The sequence below is a fragment of the Podarcis muralis genome, chromosome 8 (assembly GCF_964188315.1).
Source record: "Podarcis muralis chromosome 8, rPodMur119.hap1.1, whole genome shotgun sequence".
Taxonomy (NCBI): Eukaryota; Metazoa; Chordata; class Lepidosauria; order Squamata; family Lacertidae; genus Podarcis; species Podarcis muralis.
In genome coordinates this window covers 67,202,149-67,220,653 of record NC_135662.1, presented here as the reverse complement: position 1 = coordinate 67,220,653, position 18,505 = coordinate 67,202,149, and the positions used below count along the sequence as shown (strand labels likewise).

The window sequence follows — 18,505 nt, the reverse complement described above, 5'->3', positions numbered from 1 at the left end:
CCTAAAAATGCAGGTTGAAGAAGTTAAAAAGCACCAGCACTGTTTAGCATTTAGCTCTTCTGGACCTCAGAGCCAGAGTTACTACATCTGTTTCGACACTTTCACTGAGTACTTGCGGTGGCTACGGCAAGCTTCAAAGGTAAGACGAGCTTTGGACTCTTCCGGTTATTCAGAATACCCAGTATATTGTTCAAAAACCACCTGCGCTATTGACAAAATGGGTGTTAACGTTGACCAACACTATTATCCTTCTATTACAGGCAGCAGGTGGGGGCTGATAGACAAATGCTGCTTTAAGGCCACCCAGGAGGGATACGGTGGAAGGACTTTCCAGCTCATGCTCTTAACTGCTGTACCACTTCAGCTTATTCCAGCCAGGCAGCAATTTGTATGTGCAGCTCTGACTGTAGTCATCACTCCCCGCCCCCCAATGGAGAATGGTTGATTCTTCTTTATTGCCACTGCCGCCACAAATTTGATAAAATTTACATAGGCCCAGGCCAAATGCTCTAAGTCAGGGGTGGCCAATTCCCAAGAGACTGCGATCTACTCAAACTGGCAGTGATCTACCCCATTTTGGGGGGTTCAGGTCAAATTTTTTGAGCTTTTTTTTTGAGAGGAGGAAAAGCACAGTTTCTTAGCATGCAGGGCAAACTTTTTGAACTTCTTTGGGGACCCAGTGATCCACCACAGCCGTTCAGGGATCTACTGGTAGATCACGATCTACCTGTTGGACATGCCTGCTCTAAGTCAGTGGTTACCAATTGGTGGTCCATGGACCCCAGAAGGTCTGTGGCGCCACCCACATAACAAAAACTACCATAGAGTTATTGAAATTTTCAAAAGTAACAGGACCATGGCTTGGGCTTTGAAAAACAGCTAATTGGGAAACACTGCTCTAAGTTGTTTTTAATGTTGTATTTTAAATTGTTGCAATCGGCCTTGGGACTGCAGTTGATCATTTAATATTATTATTAATAATAGAAGTAGTAGCAAATGGAGTGCCACACTCTCACAGACTTTAGGTGGTGGTTCCTGTCAACATTCTGTTTGTTTATCTGCATATTTATAATCAGCATTTTTATTGAAACATTTCAAGGCGGTGTATAACATATAGGACAAAACCAGCACAAAAACATCACTGGGATTGTTCCATACAAGTTGCACCCACACTGAGTGGTCGTCCCCCCAGTGGTTGGAATGTGCCATTGATGCTTCCAGTTTGCCTGGAAGGAAGGCAGAGAGGGGTTTCTGAGTGGGTGTACTAGCCTACTGTGTACAAAAGTAAACAAATTCTGAACCTGAGGCGCGTTGTGATGGAACACTCCTATAATTTCCCATGACACATTGTGATAGAGAGTAATTGTAATCAAGAGGATTACAGTTGATGGTTTAAGATGGTTAGACTGTTTCAATGTGAAATAGGCTTCTACATGTGGAAACTTAATGGTGCATTCGCACACACACTCACTCACTCACTCCCAGAAGCTCAATGGTGGCAGCTGTCTTAATGTGACATTTGTGTGGCCTGTGCATCCTTGCAGGTTTCCAGTCTTCTTCCTCTCTCATTTTGCCTGCCTGCTTCCTTTTCTTCCTTTGCAAACTGAACAAGTAGAAGTAGTGCCAGGTGGAAGCACCTCAGCCACACAAGAGACCCCCCCTTGGTTTTCCCCTCCCCTCACTGTCGCGTTCAACTTGATTGTAATTTGTGTGCTCCAAAATGAAAGCTGCTCATTAGTTCTGGTTATCCTCTTTCTGGGAGAGCAGTTGTCTCCTTATTTCCAACAGCTTGTCTTGGAAATTAAGACAGATCTAAATTAGAGTGAAGCAGCATAAAAATAATAAAAGTTTAGAAGTATGGGGAAGATTGAGTGAAGAAGAAAAAAATTACTGATTGCATGAGATTACTGTGTACCACTCTGTTCCTTCTCTTACTCTTTGTTCAGCTGCGTTGGGAAAGTTGCCAGGGTAAGCTCAAATCTCCATGCAAGTCGCAGTTGACATCTTCTTTTCTTTGCATGCTGATGCCATATAAACTTGCTCACCACAACAGAGCCCAGGATTTGGCAAAACCATGCAAGCCAATTCGCTTGTGCTTCCCACAAATTCTGTTGGATTGTGTGGTGGCCGTGTGACTTGACATTTTAAGACAAATGACTTGATAACATCGAAATGTGTGTGGTTTGTTGGATTTGGGTGTCTAGGTTTGTGGGTGTCTAAGTTGTAAGCAGAAAGAGGAGGAGAAAAGGGAGGCTGTCTAGTAATTCTGTTCAGTCTCTTGCCCCGTGAGTTTTTTTCTTTTGTGATGGGTGAATAGAGAGTCAATACAGACAGCAGTAACTTACTACAGTGTGCATTCAACTACTTGGAAACCCTCCATTCCTGTTACAGTACTGAGACACTGTTGACCTTTTTATACAGGGCCTGGAAGTTATAAGGGGTTCTGGGAGTGCATAGGAAGTGCACAACAATAATGAGTCATCTGCAGCCACCTATCACATTCCTGAGAGAGATGGGAACTCATTCAGCAATTTGTCGGCTAGTACAAGGCAAGACAGGGATGTGGGTGGCGCTGTGGGTTAAACCACAGAGTCTAGGATTTGCTGATCAGAAGGTCGACGGTTCAAATCTCTGCAATGGGGTGAGCTCCCATTGCTTGGTCCCTGCTCCTGCCAACCTAGCAGTTTGAAAGCACGTCAAAGTGCAAGTAGATAAATAGGTACTGCTCCGGCGGGAAGGTAAACGGCGTTTCCGTGCGCTGCTCTGGTTCGCCAGAAGCGGCTTAGTCATGCTGGCCACATGACCCTGAAGCTGCACACCGGCTCCCTCGGCCAATAAAGCAAGATGAGCGCCACAACCCCAGAGTCGGCCAGCCTTCCGAAGGCTGGTGGCGGGAGGAGGTCTCTCCGCCCCATCACCAGCCTTCGGAGGAGGTCCGAGGACAGTGGGGAAGATGCGCTGTGCTTCCCCGCTGTCCCGGAGATTTCCCTATGGGCTTTCGTCTTGCGAAGGAAGCCCATAGGGAAATTCGTTTTGCGAAGCGCCTCCAAAAAGGAAAACCCTTTCGTCTAGCGGGTTTTCCGTCTTGCGAGGCGTTCATCTTGCGGGGCACCACTGTACATGAGTTGAGATGCGTTAGGGGTGACGAATGAAACTTAAGAAGGTTGAGCAAGTTGCCACGAATGTGACTGACATATATTTGTGGTTCATGGCTTTGCTATTCGCACATGCGTCCTGTTCTAGAATCCATCCCTTTGTGTATATTTGCATTTGTGCCATAAGTGAATACAGTTCAGTGATTGAAACTCTTCCCCACCCCACCAGTTCCTTTTCTTGCTAAATATATATTTAGAGAGCTATTGGACTGTGTAGAGAAATGTTGAGATCTGTGTGTAGTTGTGTCATGTCTAAAACTTACTTTTTAATGAACACTTGGACAAGGGGAGAAAGTGTCGTCATATGTGTTTGGGGGGGAAGTGATTTTTTTTTTTTTGGTGGGGGAACGGTATCTAGACCTGGATTGCCATGTCCTTGATCAGAGTGGGGGATTGTTTGGACCAGATATTGCTGGACTCCAGCTCCAGCTCCAATCGACCCCAACCAGTATGGCCAAGAATCAGAGGTAATGGGGTTTCTAGCGCAACAAAATCAAGAGGGCTGAAGTTTCCCCAATCCAGTTCTACATGCATGTATGTATTCACATCTATAAACTGCAGGACTAGAACAGGATTATTTTATAGTCCCTCTTCGTGTGTTAATTGTGTGAAGGGGCTCCACATGCTTAAAAGGTCAGTGAAGCTGTGCCGTTGCCTGTGGTTGGAAGATTGACTTACCATGTGTTTAGGATAGATGTCTGAAAAGGGGAAGCCTGCATTCATAGACCTCTGTGGGGGCTGGAATCCGGAATCAGTACAGTGGTACCTCGGGTTAAGTACTTAATTCGTTCTGGAGGTCCGTTCTTAACCTGAAACTGTTCTTAACTTGAAGCACCACTTTAGCTAATGGGGGCTTCTGCGGCGGCGGAGCACGATTTCTGTTCTCATCCTGAAGCAAAGTTCTTAACCCGAGGTACTATTTCTGGGTTAGCGGAGTCTGTAACCTGAAGTATATGTAACCTGAGGTACCACTGTAATTACGCTTCAGGTTACAGACTCGGCTAACCCAGAAATAGTACCTCGGGTTAAGAACTTTGCTTCAGGATGAGAACAGAAATCGTGCTCCGGCGGTGCAGCGGCAGCAGGAGGCCCCATTAGCTAAAGTGGTGCTTCAGGTTAAGAACAGTTTCAGGTTAATAACGGACCTCCGGAACGAATTAAGTACTTAACCTGAGGTACCACTGTAATCTGAAGCGTATGTAACCCGGGGTACCACCGTATTTCCCTAGTTAGGTGCGACAGTCTTATTGAAGATAGATCAAAGTTTCTCTTGCAGAACTTTGAGGAGAACACTTTGGAACTTAGAAGAAAAGAAGTGCTCTTGGAGCTATGTTGCTCTTTGAACACTAAAGAGTTTTTAATTTACCATATGCCTGGTCATATTTACCAGAATAGATTGACCAATGGCAGGATCAGAGTGAACATAACATTGCAGTTGTGGTGTTTTAAACAGCAACAGAAAACACCATATGGTATGCAGACCACCTGTTCCTTATAGGATGTCACTGGCAAGTTCATGTAATGGATTCTTGTGCTAAACTCTGAACACTTCTTTATGCTGAAGACAACTGATGGGTGCTCTTTACGTGGTCACTCAGGGCTGAGTCAACCAAGGATGAACACTGATTCATAAGTTATCTGCAGCCATGTAAGGGCTATTTCTCTGTGGGTGCTTTCCATGCTGTTCCAGTATTGTTTTGAAGCAACATTATGCATAGCCTATGGGCAATGACATGGTTTTGGTGCTTGTGAGTTGCCCTCCTACCTTCTGACTGGGCAAGCTTTGGATTTTGTTGTTTAGTCGTTTAGTCGTGTCCGACTCTTCGTGACCCCATGGACCAGAGCACGCCAGGCACTCCTGTCTTCCACTGCCTCCGCAGTTTGGTCAAACTCATGCTGGTAGCTTCTAGAACACCGTCCAACCATCTCGTCCTCTGTCGCCCCCTTCTCCTTGTGCCCTCAATCTTTCCCAACACCAGGGTCTTTTCCAGGGAGTCTTCTCTTCTCATGAGGCGGCCAAAGTATTGGAGCCTCAGCTTCACGATCTGTCCTTCCAGTGAGCACTCAGGGCTGATTTCCTGAAGAATGGATAGGTTTGATATTCTTGCAGTCCATGGGACTCTCAAGAGCCCATAATTCAAAAGCATCAGTTCTTCGGCGATCAGCTTTCTTTATGGTCCAGCTCTCACTTCCATCATACATCACTACTGGGAAAACCATAGCTTTAACTATATGGACCTTTGTTGGCAAGGTGATGTCTCTGCTTTTTAAGATGCTGTCTAGGTTTGTCATTGCTTTTCTCCCAAGAAGCAGGCATCTTTTAATTTTGTGGCTGCTGTCACCATCTGCAGTGATCATGGAGCCCAAGAAAGTAAAATATTTCACTGTCTCCATTTCTTCACCTTCTATTTGCCAGGAGGTGATGGGCCCAGTGGCCATGATCTTCAGGGGTTTTTGGGGATAGTAAGGAGCTATGCTGAAGGCATGCCCTGCCCATATGATTCCTGCATCTAAATGGTATTGTGGTCCCCATAGGGAAGTGACTCCATCCTTGGTTGAAAGCGGTGAATGGTGAATCTTTTACTACTGAGAGATGCATTTCCACACTCCCAGCTTTTAACAAGCTCCGTGATGGGGCACACAGATTAGAAACTGTTTCTCCAGTGTTGTAATAATCGTTTGGTTCTTGCTACATACAGTTTATATATATTCCTTACATTGCGCAAACATTCTGCCTTCAAACAGTGCAGTGCCTTTATTTTATTTTTTTGCTTCATGTTCACTTGCAACAGAGATGGGAGTTTGCTTGTGCTGCCTGCAGATGGTCAAGGTTAAGGGGACAGTGAACTTTCGTCTTGGCAAATTTATTGGGAACATGTGAACAATTCTTCTTTTGCGGGAGAGAAAAGGTTCACCTTCATGCCTGAGAATATCAATACATTGTAATTTGAGGAAGACCCACCCAAGGGTAAATCATTTCACAGTTGGGCAGGGGCGCAGACCATAAAAATGATCATAGGTTAAACGAATAACCCTTCTAGTTTGTTAAAGAAAGTCCTGAGGGGGAGGTCACTGGGATAATAACTGATGGGACCAGTTTGAGGATTTCCCTTTGCAATGCTTGCATGTGATTGACACCTGTCAAATTTAATAGCAGGCTACATGCCACAACTAGATTTCCTCCTCTTCCTATAACAGACACCATGGCCAGCAGAGGTAATGGGAGTTGTAAGTTCAACATCTAGACGTCTTCTGGGGGCCTATAAGATGCCTCTTCTTCTTCTTCTTCTTCTTCTTCTTCTTCTTCTTCTTCTTCTTCTTCTTCTTCTTCTTCTTCTGTAATGCAATGGACTAAGACAATTTGTCCCCCATACTGAAGCTCTGTTACTAATGAGGGGTTTCTTAGAGGGTATGTGTCATCTGTCAAACCATTAACTGATAGTACAAAATGTGGCAAGTCTTCAGGTCTTCCTTTCTCCTAAATTAGACACTTTTTTTATTGAGGAGCCTGAAACGTGGAGACAAAGTTGGGACTGAATGATGTGATTTTTGTGGCCGTTTCCCTGGCTATTTATGTAAAAAGAAGCGTTTAATGTGAGATACAATTCCTTAATTGTAACGTTTGCTTTTACAAGACTTGACAGGTTCTGATTTGAGGAAGCAAGGTTATGCATATGTTCCTGTCAACTTGTAATTTTCTGCTCAGTTAGATTTTATATATGTTTTCTTAAAGGAATGCTGACAAGAAAGCCACATACCTTCATTTGACAGTTAAAACAGTTTTTTTATTTAGCCTACGTAGTTTAAACCAGTGAGATCAAATCTGTTGCCACCACAACTTTGTGTCGGGGAATGTCCTACAGTCGCTTGACCCAAAGAGGTGTGAGTTCAGTTTTCCACTTGGCCACAAACTCCGGTAGTGATTGGTTAAAATGGGATAACTTCTATGTACTCCACCCTGATATTCCTGGTGGGAGGGCAAGCTGCAGCACCATAGTATATTGTTTTTATCAGGGATGGGGAACCTGGATCTCTCCAGACATTGATAGACTCCCTCAGTCAGCATGGCCAGTGGTCAGAAAGAATGGGAGTTGGAGTCCGAGAAGACGACTTGTAGAATCTTTAGCAACAGAGGCAAGGTATAGAATTGGCACTTTTGCAAATGGCACTTTCTCAGTTTTCCTTTTTGTGGACCATGTTTTTGGATGCATTGGCTTCAAACTGTTTCTGAAGGAGGCAGTTTTTTTAAAAAATTAAGAGTTCACAGAATTTCAGGGGTTCAAATGGGCACCTAAGAGTCATTTTGTTCAACTCCCTGCAGTTCAAGAATATTTTGCCCACTATGGGAATCAAACCCACAGACCTGAGCTTAAGCGTCTCATGCTCTACCAACTGAACTCTAAACCTTCTTTTCCCCCTACCACCTGTATTGTTCTGGAAAGATGAAGTGTGCCCCACTTCCCTGTCCTGTTTTGGTGCTTCTACATGCTATACAAAGAAACTTGGATTTGTCACGTGAGATTTATGACTAGAGATGGAGTTACTTCTGTGCTGGCGGGATAGCTTTTAGTTTGCCACCGTCCTCAAAATAATTCTCGGTACCCAGAAATTATCTAGAGAGGATGTGGTTATGACTTTGTCTTTCTGTGGGTGAACAGCAAGTGGTTTTCAAATAATGATGATTTACAAGACTCTGCACTTTAGAGTGCAAGCTAGCAATAGAACATGCTTCAATTGCTTCCTCTTTCTGCTATCAGACTTGGATGGCATATCTTGCTTTCTTGAATTCCTCTTTACTTCTCGTACCGGCATTATTTTATTAGGAATGGCACTCTCTTGAGACCCACACAGTTGCCAGTGCTCCACCCAGGTGCTCATAATACGCAGATTTCCTGTAGTTTTAGAAATATACCTTTGGACCACCGTGGATGGCAATGTTTCACCTGCTTGGAAATGGCTGAGCCCGCCTTTGTGCTCCAAAGTGGTTGTGGGGGCAGGAGGAATCCTTCTCCCCCATGAAAAGGTACCACTCAAAGTTTGGCTTTGTTGCCTGTAGGGCCACTAGTCATCTCTTTTTGCTCCAACCAAGATTCCCTGCCCCTCCCAATTTTTTAAAATTATTTGTTGTTGTTGTTTAGTTGTTTAGCTGTGTCCGACTCTTCGTGACCCCATGGACCAGAGCACGCCAGACACTCCTGTCTTCCACTGCCTCCTGCAGTTTGGTCAAACTCATGCTGGTAGCTTCGAGAACACTATCCAACCATCTCATCCTCTGTCGTCCCCTTCTCCTTGTGCCCTCCATCTTTCCCAACATCAGGGTCTTTTCCAGGGAGTCTTCTCTTCTCATGAGGTGGCCAAAGTATTGGAGCCTCAGCTTCAGACACTCTGTCCTTCCAGTGAGCACTCAGGGCTGATTTCCTTCAGAATGGAGAGGTTTGATCTTCTTGTAGTCCATGGGACTCTCAAGAGTCTCCTCCAGCACCATAATTCATTTTTTTAATGATATTTATTAAAGGTTTAACAGTTGCAGAAAAAAGAAAAAAGACAATAAAAGTTACAATACTTCAAAAATAAAAAACACAAAAAACCAGTACAACAAAACAATAAGAAAAACAAAAACATTTAAAAACAAAAACATTTAAAAACACATCCAGTATTTCCATATCTTCATCTTTCATTTACTTGTTTCATCGACCTCCTCACACCTCCCTTTTTTGTATTCTAATTCAATTAGCTATTTCAGCAAATCCTTTCCATCTTTCTCAGTTTTTGTTCTATAATTTATCTTAACACAATTTGACCTTAAATTTTACACTTTGACCCATTAACAATCCATTTTTACTTAGTTCTTTATAACCTTTCTGCTAAAACCATGTAACTTCATTCCAGCATCCTTCTAGCATTCATTAATTTTACAGTGTTTCTGTAAATATACTTTGAATTTTTTCCAATCTTCTTCCACCGACTCTTCTCCCTGGTCTCGGATTCTGCCAGTCATTTCCGCCAATTCCATTTAGTCCATCAAATTCAAAATTCAAATTCATAATTCAAAAGCATCAATTCTTCGGCAATCAGCCTTCTTTGTGGTCCAGCTCTCACGGCTTTAATCAATGGCTTGTTCTGAGGGGGTAGCCTGTTTTTGTACATTTGAATCAAAGGATGACAGAGTCGGAAGGGACTCTGAGGGTCATCTAGTCCAACCCCCTGCAATGCAGGGATCTCAACTAAAGCATCCATGACAGATGGCCATCCAACCTCTGCTTACAAACCTCCTAGGAAGGAGAGTCCACAACCACCCGAGGGAGACCGTTCCTCTGTCAAAAAGCTCTTACCGCCAGAAAGTTTTTCCTGATGTTTAGCTTGGAACATTGCTTGAGTTTCATTTGGTTTATAGTATGCGTAAATGTATTTCCTGTTTGGAATAGCAGTGGTGTCGGGGTGGGGGTGGGGTGCTGAAAATCCCCAGTTTTTCCTCTTGTTAATCGGTATTTTGCGATGCCAATGACAGATTTCCAAATGGGCGCATGGGTCCGAAAACCGAGCAAGTTCATTTGTTAGATTAACTGTTTTTAAACCCTTGTTTATAAATTCAAAAGCGCTGTCTGCTTAGGCAGCACTTTAAAAAAACACACACAAAAACCCCCAGCAGTGCTTACCAAAAAACCAGGGGTGGCAGGTACCATTTTTAGCAGAAGGATTCTATTGTGTTTAAGCAACCTTTTACAGCAGGGGGCCGGTCCACTGCCCCTCAGACCTTGTGGGGGACCGGACTATACAGTGGTACCTCGGGTTAAGTACTTAAATCCGTTCCGGAGGTCTGTTCTTATCCTGAAACTGTTCTTAACCTGAAGCACCACTTTAGCTAATGGGGCCTCCTGCTGCTGCCGTGCTGCCGGAGCACGATTTCTGTTCTCATCCTGAAGCAAAGTTCTTAACCCGAGGTAATATTTCTGGGTTAGCGGAGTCTGTAACCTGAAGCGTATGTAACCTGAAGCGTATGTAACCTGAGGTACCACTGTATTTTGAAAAAAAATATGAACAAATTCCTATGCCCCACAAATAACCCAGAGATGCATTTTAAATAAAAGGACACATTCATGTAAAAACACGCTAATTCCCGGACTGTCCGCAGGCCAGATTCAGAAGGCGATTGGGCCGGATCCGGCCCCTGGGCCTTAGTTTGCGTACCCATGCCTTAAATGCTAGTTCACACCCCCTACTATGTTTTGTTGGCTAGCAAAGAAGATTCTCCTTTCCCATTTCATGTAATTCCTGCCCATGTTAAAACTCTAGAATTGGCTTCTAAAGTGGGGCTTTCAGCTGCTGCCTTCTGAGTGATACACAAATAGTATATAGATTTGTAGAGAGCAAATTTTCATTGATAGTGGTTAAATATGAGCGCAGCTTTTGAAAAGTGCAAAATGAATTATTTTATTTTTATTATTTATTTATTGAATTTTGTATACCGCCCTATACCCGGAGGTCTCAGGGCGGTTCACAGAAAAGAGCAACATAAAAACGACTATAATCAAAATAAAAACCACATCCCAATAATACCCACCCCCCAAAATTATTGCTCAACTGTTTTGCTTGTGTAATCACACTTTTTTATTTCCCATGCATATGCCGCTGTGGATTTGAGATTATGGACCATGCAACAGCCTGCACATAGTTTGCATGGTAATTCCAATTATCAAAGTAAGTTACGTTGCCAGAGTGCTAACTTGAGAAGCAGTTCTGAGATGACCTTTGCGGTATATTAGTTGGCATTGCGAGTAGGAGAGTTCCTAGTTGGAAAATGGACTTGGAGTAAATTCACGGGATGCTTTTCACACATAACACTAAAAGCACTATTTTCACATAACTATCTCTTTGCCAAATGGAAAATGTGCATTGGCTGGAACATGTATTTGACTTGAAAGGCGCTGTGCCTTCTGCTTTCTGACCTTTGTTCTGTTTTGGTTTTTATCTTGCGTCCCAGTCCCAGTTGGGACCATCATCTCACAACATTCATTCATACACTCAAATAGGGCCTTTTTAGTGTGTGAGGTGTGAAAATTCTCTATACTGGTGGGGAATGTCCTTAAGAAATGTGAATTCTTGTTCTTGCTCGCTTGCTTTTTCCTTGGAGCTAAAATGAGAACGGTTTTCCTTTCATCAACTGTTCCATAAATGGGTAGAAGTGTCCCACCTCCCTACCTCAGTAACTTGAAAGCTTATGTAGTACGGTGTAAGTCACCAAGAGCCAGAAAGAATCTGGTTCCGATCTCCTGAGTCATGAATTCCTTGGCCCTGTTCTGAAATAAGTATGATTTATCGGACCAGGATTACAGTACGTTTCCGAGCACAATTCAAAGTGTTGGTGCTGACCTTTAAAGCTCTAAACGGCCTTGATCCAGTATACCTGAAGGAGCGTCTCTACCCCCACCGTTCTGCCTGGACACTGAGGTCCAGCGCCGAGGGCCTTCTGGCAGTTCCCTCACTGCGGGAAGCCAAGTTACAGGGAACCAGACAAAAGGGCCTTCTTGGTAGTAGCACCCGCCCTGTGGAACGCCCTCCCACCAGATGTCAAAGAGAAAAACAACTTCCAGACTTTTAGAAGACATCTGAAGGCAGCCCTGTTTAGGGAAGCTCATAATGTTTGACGGACTATTGTATTTTAATATTTTGTTGGAAGCCACCCAGAGTGGCTGGGGAAACCCAGCCAGATGGGCGGGGTATAAATTATTTATTTATTTATTTATTTATTTATTTATTTATTTATTTATTTATTTATTTCTAGACAGACCTGAATCAAGCCACCACCTCTCTTCTGAGACCCTCCTTTAAAGTGTGGGAATACTAAGGTTGACCTGATTCACATTGCTATCTATTGTAAGAATTACCAGGATAAAGCATATAAAAGTGCTTGAAATACCCTATATTACAGCCCAGTGTTCCTGTGACCATGCCTCTCTAACTTGGGCAGTTGGATTAAGTTTTCTCTTCTCGGCAATCTTTGTTTTTCAAATAACCCAGTCAAACCCAGCCAGCCTCTCTCGCTGCCAATGTTCAGCCATTAAGTTCTCCAGAGCAATGAACTCCTGCCTGTTTTCCCTGGGTACGGCTTGCAAAGCCATTAGTATTACTTCGCCTTTTCATTTCTGTCCAATTTAGATGATTCGTTTGATTATATTCTTAGCTGAGGTTTTAAAAAGCCGCCGCAGTAAAAACGTCAAGTGAGCAGCATGGCTTTATTTGGTGCTGGAATGAATAGCTGAAAGATCTGTATAACCTTGCGATGGGGGCAAGCATGGTGGGCTATCTTTTTCTGCCTTTGTTTCCTTTCCCCCCAGTCAGGACATACTCTGCTGACCTTCCCGAAATAGCCTTTTTCTCTGGATCAGTATTTGCATTATGCACAGAGAATGGAATCCTTGTATCCTAACTTGTAGGCGTCCAGCAATTAGTAAGTTCACCAGCTAGTATGTGAAGATTCTGTTATTTTGCCCTGAATATTCCCTCTTCACCAGGTTTCTCTTTCACCCTGAGAGACAGGCTAGAAATCTAAAATAATGATATTTGGGGGAAGGAAAGAAAAAGGGGGAAGTATACCTTTCCTGACTCTGCATTCTTCCTTCTCTGAGGTTTAAATCAGAGTTTCCCAACCTGTAGGTCACATAGCCTGGGCAAGTGGGTCGTGGGCTTTATAAATAAACAGAATGGTTATTTTTTTTTGAACCGATGTGATGTGCTGGTATGATGGACAACTCTTATAATATGCCAACAACAAAAAATAACACTTTGTTGAAACTTGTAACCGAATATCAGAAAAGCCTGAGTCTTGCATCTTAACACTTGGGAAGTGCTCTCTGACCAATGGCGGCAGATCCAGTGATGGTTTGCCCTAAGGTGCTCATACAGGGAGTTGTTTTGAGTGATTCTTACAGCTTTGCCTCTGATGCACAGACACTCTGACATCTTTCAACAAATTCCACATTAATAGGAGAGTTGCGCAAATTTTTGCTTGAATGTGCATAGGCAAAATTGCAGCTAAAATGCAAGCGAAAATTGATGGGTCACAATAGTAAATAAATTTGGACTTGTGGGTTGCCATAACTAAAAGGTTGGGAGCCACTGGTTTAGAGGACTCTCCAGGCCCTGGGGGCATGTTTTTGCAAAATGTACTGTATTCGTGATGCGTGAATTGGGGTGACCAATTACTATATTCATGGGCTTACCACACACAGACTGACTGACTGACTGACTGACTGACTGACTCACTCACTCACTCACTCACTCACTCACTCACTCACTCACATAAACAGGTATTCCATTAAGATATAGTAGATAACACTACAACAGGAAGTGCCCCAGGTCAAGCAAGAAGCCAAATGCTTGTGTTTCGTTGATTTTAATGTTGTGGTTCCTTGTTTCGTTGTAGATTGCATCACAGCGAATAAGCTCAGTGGATCTCTCATGTTGCAGCCTGGAGGATCTCCCTGCCAACCTCTTCTATAGCCAGGACCTCACTCATCTCAATCTGAAGCAAAACTTCCTAAGGCTGAACCCTAGCCCATCCACAGCCAGGGGACTGAACGAGCTACAAAGGTACATTAACAAACAGCTAAAACAAAAAAATAATTTGTGTTCCCATTTTTTCACTGTTGTCTAGAATGGATTAAATCAGCTCCTCAGAAGCTTCCAGCTTTGTTCCCTTTCGAGATTCCGCGGGACCTAATTGGGCGTCCCCAACTGTCATTCAAAAGAGACTTGCCCAGTTTTTACATAACACGATGGTGTCGTGGGAATTCACTGATGCAAGAGTATCTTAACAGTGGGCGCGTTCCTCTCTGGGTACAGGGCCTTGCCAAAAGTGGGTGGAGAATCTTCCCTAGAGGTGCTTGATTTCATCACTATTGCAAAGAAAATGACAAATTGTTGCAGGCCCACATAATATTTTTTTTGTCCTAGCCAGCATGGCTTGTTGGTCATTTCTGACAGTTTGCAAGAGAGAAAGAACCAACTCTCTTCCCATTTAAAAGGCTTGCTTCCCTGGTGGTCTCTTCTGAAGGCAGCTCTTCCATATCACAGTTTTCCCAGGCAAATGGTTAGTTCCAAATCTGAGGGTACTATCCAATTTATACACCTAACACCCCCCAACAAAATAATATAAAACAGGAGCAGATGACTGAAGCAACCTGTCAAAACTCTGTTGAAACTTAACGTGTAAAGCATTTGGTCCAAATATTATACTTTGCCCTCTCTTGCCATCATACAAGGAGACAACTGTTATACAGCTATGCATATTTGGTTGTGATGGATGGAGAGAGAGTTATTTGCTTAAAAGCATCAGCGACACATTGGGGCGGTGAAAAAGCGCCAACACCATGAGGGGGCGTTGCCATTCCTCACGCCCGCCTCCAAATGTCTCACCGCTGGTTAAAAGAGAACATAAAGGGTAGAAGGCATTTCATAACATTGCTTGGGTTGGTGGCCAAAGAAAGTAAAAATGCTACGAAGAGTCATGCTTTCATCCTTTGTCTGACTTGGAGATATTTACATGATGAGATGTCAGGAAGTCCAAAAACTGACCTGCGTGTACCAAAATAAGCACAGGTGCATATATTGTCTATAAGTGTGCAAGCCAGGTACTCAAATTTCTGCTACTTACATTATGCCTTATGTGATATAGCCACGAGCAAATCTCAGTTCAGCATAGTATGGTTTTGTTTATGGATTTGTTTCAATTTTTTTAAAAAATGTTTCCTCTAATGGTGAAATTGGGTGGTTGGGTGTTGAAAGGATTAGAGGCAAAAGCCTTAGGTAATGAGCATGCTCCATGACCTCCCAAGAACTACAAAATGCTGAGGGTCCATTTGGGAAAAAGATCAGAAACTGGGTGGGGGAAGAGGAAGAGTGAACTTGCCAGTGTGGTGTAGTGGTTAAGAGAGGTAGTCTCGTAATCTGGGGAACCGGGTTCGCGTCCCTGCTCCTCCACATGCAGCTGCTGGGTGACCTTGGGCTAGTCACACTTCTTTGAAGTCTCTCAGCCCCACTCACCTCACAGAGTGTTTGTTGTGAGGGAGGAAGGGAAAGGAGAATGTTAGCCGCTTTGAGACTCCTTCGGGTAGTGATAAAGCAGGATATCAAATCCAAACTCTTCCTCCTCCTCCTCCTCCTCCTCCTCCTCCTCCTCCTCCTCCTCTTCTTCTTCTTCTTCTTCTTCTTCTTCTTCTTCTTCTTGGCTCAATATTACCTTAGAGGAGGGCAGGTCTGGCTTCCTGCTATCCTGAACAGCAGTACTTTGGTTGGGGATAAGTCGCAAGCCCATTTGATCTTATATCTCCTGCCATGCCCCCACCGGTCGACTACAAGGTTCTTGCGGCCATTACTAGCAATTAAAACAAATAAAAATGATAGTAAAAAACTGTCAAGATTTCAAGCCAGAACAGCCACCAAACCAGCAGCTGCTCCGTCAAACAAAACACCCTCCTGAACAGAGACGTGCCTTTGGCCTCCCCAAATGTGACCCGGCAGAATTCCATTGGGAATTCTCAGTATAATTCCGAGTGATTCTTAGAACTATCGGTTTCCAGCGGCTTCATTCAACGATAACAGTCGTGTCTTGTCACTCGCTGGTTATCGGGTGCCGGTTTGTGCTGTGGCTGCTTATCAGCAAAAATTCCTTTCCCCTTTTTTCCAAGGAAGGGGTGTGTTGAGCTGGAGTATGTAATCGGTCCATGTATAAAATATCCCCCAGGGCCGGCATTCTCTGACCTTTCCCCTCATGCAGCCAGGAGAGAGCCTCCTTTGCTGTGATATTCACAGTTTAACTCTAAGACCGTGTGTCTTCCCTGTACGTGCGGCGGAACCCTCCTGTGAAATGTACACTGGGGAGCTTATCGCCCCTGTATGTGCTTGACAGCATTTCTGAGAACCAGTTTGCACAAAACCATAAAAGGGTGGGGATCTCTGCCATCTGAAATCCTGAAGGACCATTGCCAGTCAGTGTAGAGTAGAAAATACTGACCTAAAGGTACCAGTGGACTGCCTCAATATAGACAGTTCATATTCGGTTCATATTATTTGCATTAATAAAGTCCCTCTTGAATCTGCCCATTCTCTCTTATCTTTTAGACTCTCCTTGTGGAGAGCACAAAAGTTCTATTATCTGTTGAGCAAAACGCTTGCGATTTGGACGCGCTCCTGGTTTGATCTCTCATCTGCGGCCATTTGTCTGCTTTGAAAAGAAAGCAATTAGGCCTTTGTTGCTGTGCGTGAGGTACATTATATCCCTTGGGCATTATCTCTGGGTAAGCATAACCCTGCTGCATTGGGGAAAATCTCACTCAGGTTAATATGCAGCGTAGCAGTGGCCTGTGCCGCGAGAGACCGATAGGGAGCCCATGTTGAAATATCAAGAGTAGAATGGATTGTGGCGCCTGTATCCTTCAATCACGCAAGCAAGATTGAGCTGAGCTTTTCCATTTGGCAAGGTTGATGATCCGCTCAAAAACATTCTACATGTCTTAAAACACGGTGTGATTGCCTGAATGCCTTGGTGCAAGGCGTAAATAGCCTTGGTCCTTAGCAGGCAAAGTAAAATGTTAGCCAAACTTTATGGCATACTTTGCAAAGTGGAGAAGCTGTTGCGGGCACCACAAACACTGCAGCCATGCACACATTGCAAGTGGAGCATGCTTCTTTCAAGCCTAATTCCAACAAGGGGCGGGTTCTGTGAGCACTAGAGAAGGCATCAGAGGGCACATGTGGGCTGACAGTCATCGCACTGACAATCCTTGGATTAGCAAGTTTCACCCGCCACACCGAACTCTTTTTTTAGTAAAGGTAAAGGTGTACCCCTGCCCGTACGGGCCAGTCTTGACAGACTCTAGGGTTGTGCACCCATCTCACTCAAGAGGCTGGGGGCCAGCGCTGTCCGGAGACACTTCCGGGTCACGTGGCCAGCGTGACATCGCTGCTCTGGCGAGCCAGAGCCGCACACGGAAACGCCGTTTACCTTCCCGCTAGTAAGCGGTCCCTATTTATCTACTTGCACCCGGGAGTGCTTTCGAACTGCTAGGTTGGCAAGCGAACCAACCTACTTTTTAGTAGAACATTCCAAATGGAAAGTTTACAGGGAAGGCAGGCTATGGAGACAAGTTAGCCTCTAATTTTGAGGGAAGCGTGCTTTTTAAACAACACAATTAACTTCCCGTGGAACTTTTCCATGGAGAATTAGAGTGGCCTTGTAATTTTGCCTCTCAACCCATGTCACAAATTGAACTTGCCCGCTGGCCTCTCCTTGTTGAGAGTCTGTTCGTAGCACTATACTGTGTGAGAACCACCTTTATGGTTGGTTAGCTGCATGTGTGGCCCACAGTAAGGACCACCAGCAAGCTATCAGCAGTTGACCTTATGCATGGTGATGGGCAGATCCGCCAGACCACTCAGACTTCCAGAAGCAAATGGAGGCCCTTGACCAATCCATTTTAGTGACTTATTGAGACATAACAATAGCACTTTTCTTTTTGCATGACTCAAAATTGAATGCCTTGGCTGTTCTATATTTGCTGGTCAGAATGGCTGGAAAAACCTAAAATATCAGTTTTTTTCATTGTAGTTCATAGGGAACTCCCCAAGTACTACAATGAAAAAAACCTGATAAGCCTTACACAGTTGATTTTATCTAGCTCACAGAATTTCGGCAGCTCTCCAGCATTTCAGAGAGCAGATACAGGTGTCTCTCTACCTGCATGTGTTTGAGTCGCACATGACTGTATATTGTGCAACGCCGGGAAATAAATTAAATAATCCGATTTAAACTGCCGAAAGGCACAAAGAGGGCCTGAAAAGTGCAGCAAAAGGGTACAAAAGAGCAGGAAAACGGCCAGGAGTTCCAGGAGCCTTTGCAACTGCGATCCCATGAACCTTTGCATTGACCTTTGAGGCCTGTGGATAGTTGGAGTTTTTGAGGAAGGAGGTTTGGAGGGAGCGGTTGTGGCTTTTCAGAGGTTTAGAGGAGTATTTACAGGCTTTTTAGATGGTGTTCCCCACTATGCACTGTTTCACATATACACACGGTACCCAGGAACGTAACCCCTTCATAACTGGGGAGACGCTTTTATTCCTGGAGATGACAGAAGATGAATCTAGGGACCTTCTGAATGCAAGGCAGAGCTACAGCTTTGTCTAAATTTTGTTCATTAAGAAACTTGGGAAGCTCATATTGTGGCTGTTAAGATGTTTCTTACCACGAATGGAGTCTTCACTCCCTTTTCGTTTTAACTTACCCTCACTTTTTATACGTGAATACACTGAGATGTTGGCAATATAAATTTAGAAGCTTCATAAACGCTGGTCGTTGT

At 44.0% G+C, this 18,505-nt stretch overlaps 1 protein-coding gene across 1 annotated transcript in view; it reads left to right on the top strand.

The window, feature by feature from the left end:
* PHLPP1 (PH domain and leucine rich repeat protein phosphatase 1) overlaps nucleotides 1-18,505 on the top strand; it is a 161,175-nt gene that overhangs the window by 90,574 nt on the left and 52,096 nt on the right. The window contains 2 exon segments of the mRNA XM_028737876.2: nucleotides 14-139; nucleotides 13,579-13,745. Of these exon segments, the coding sequence (XP_028593709.2) occupies nucleotides 14-139; nucleotides 13,579-13,745 (293 nt within the window).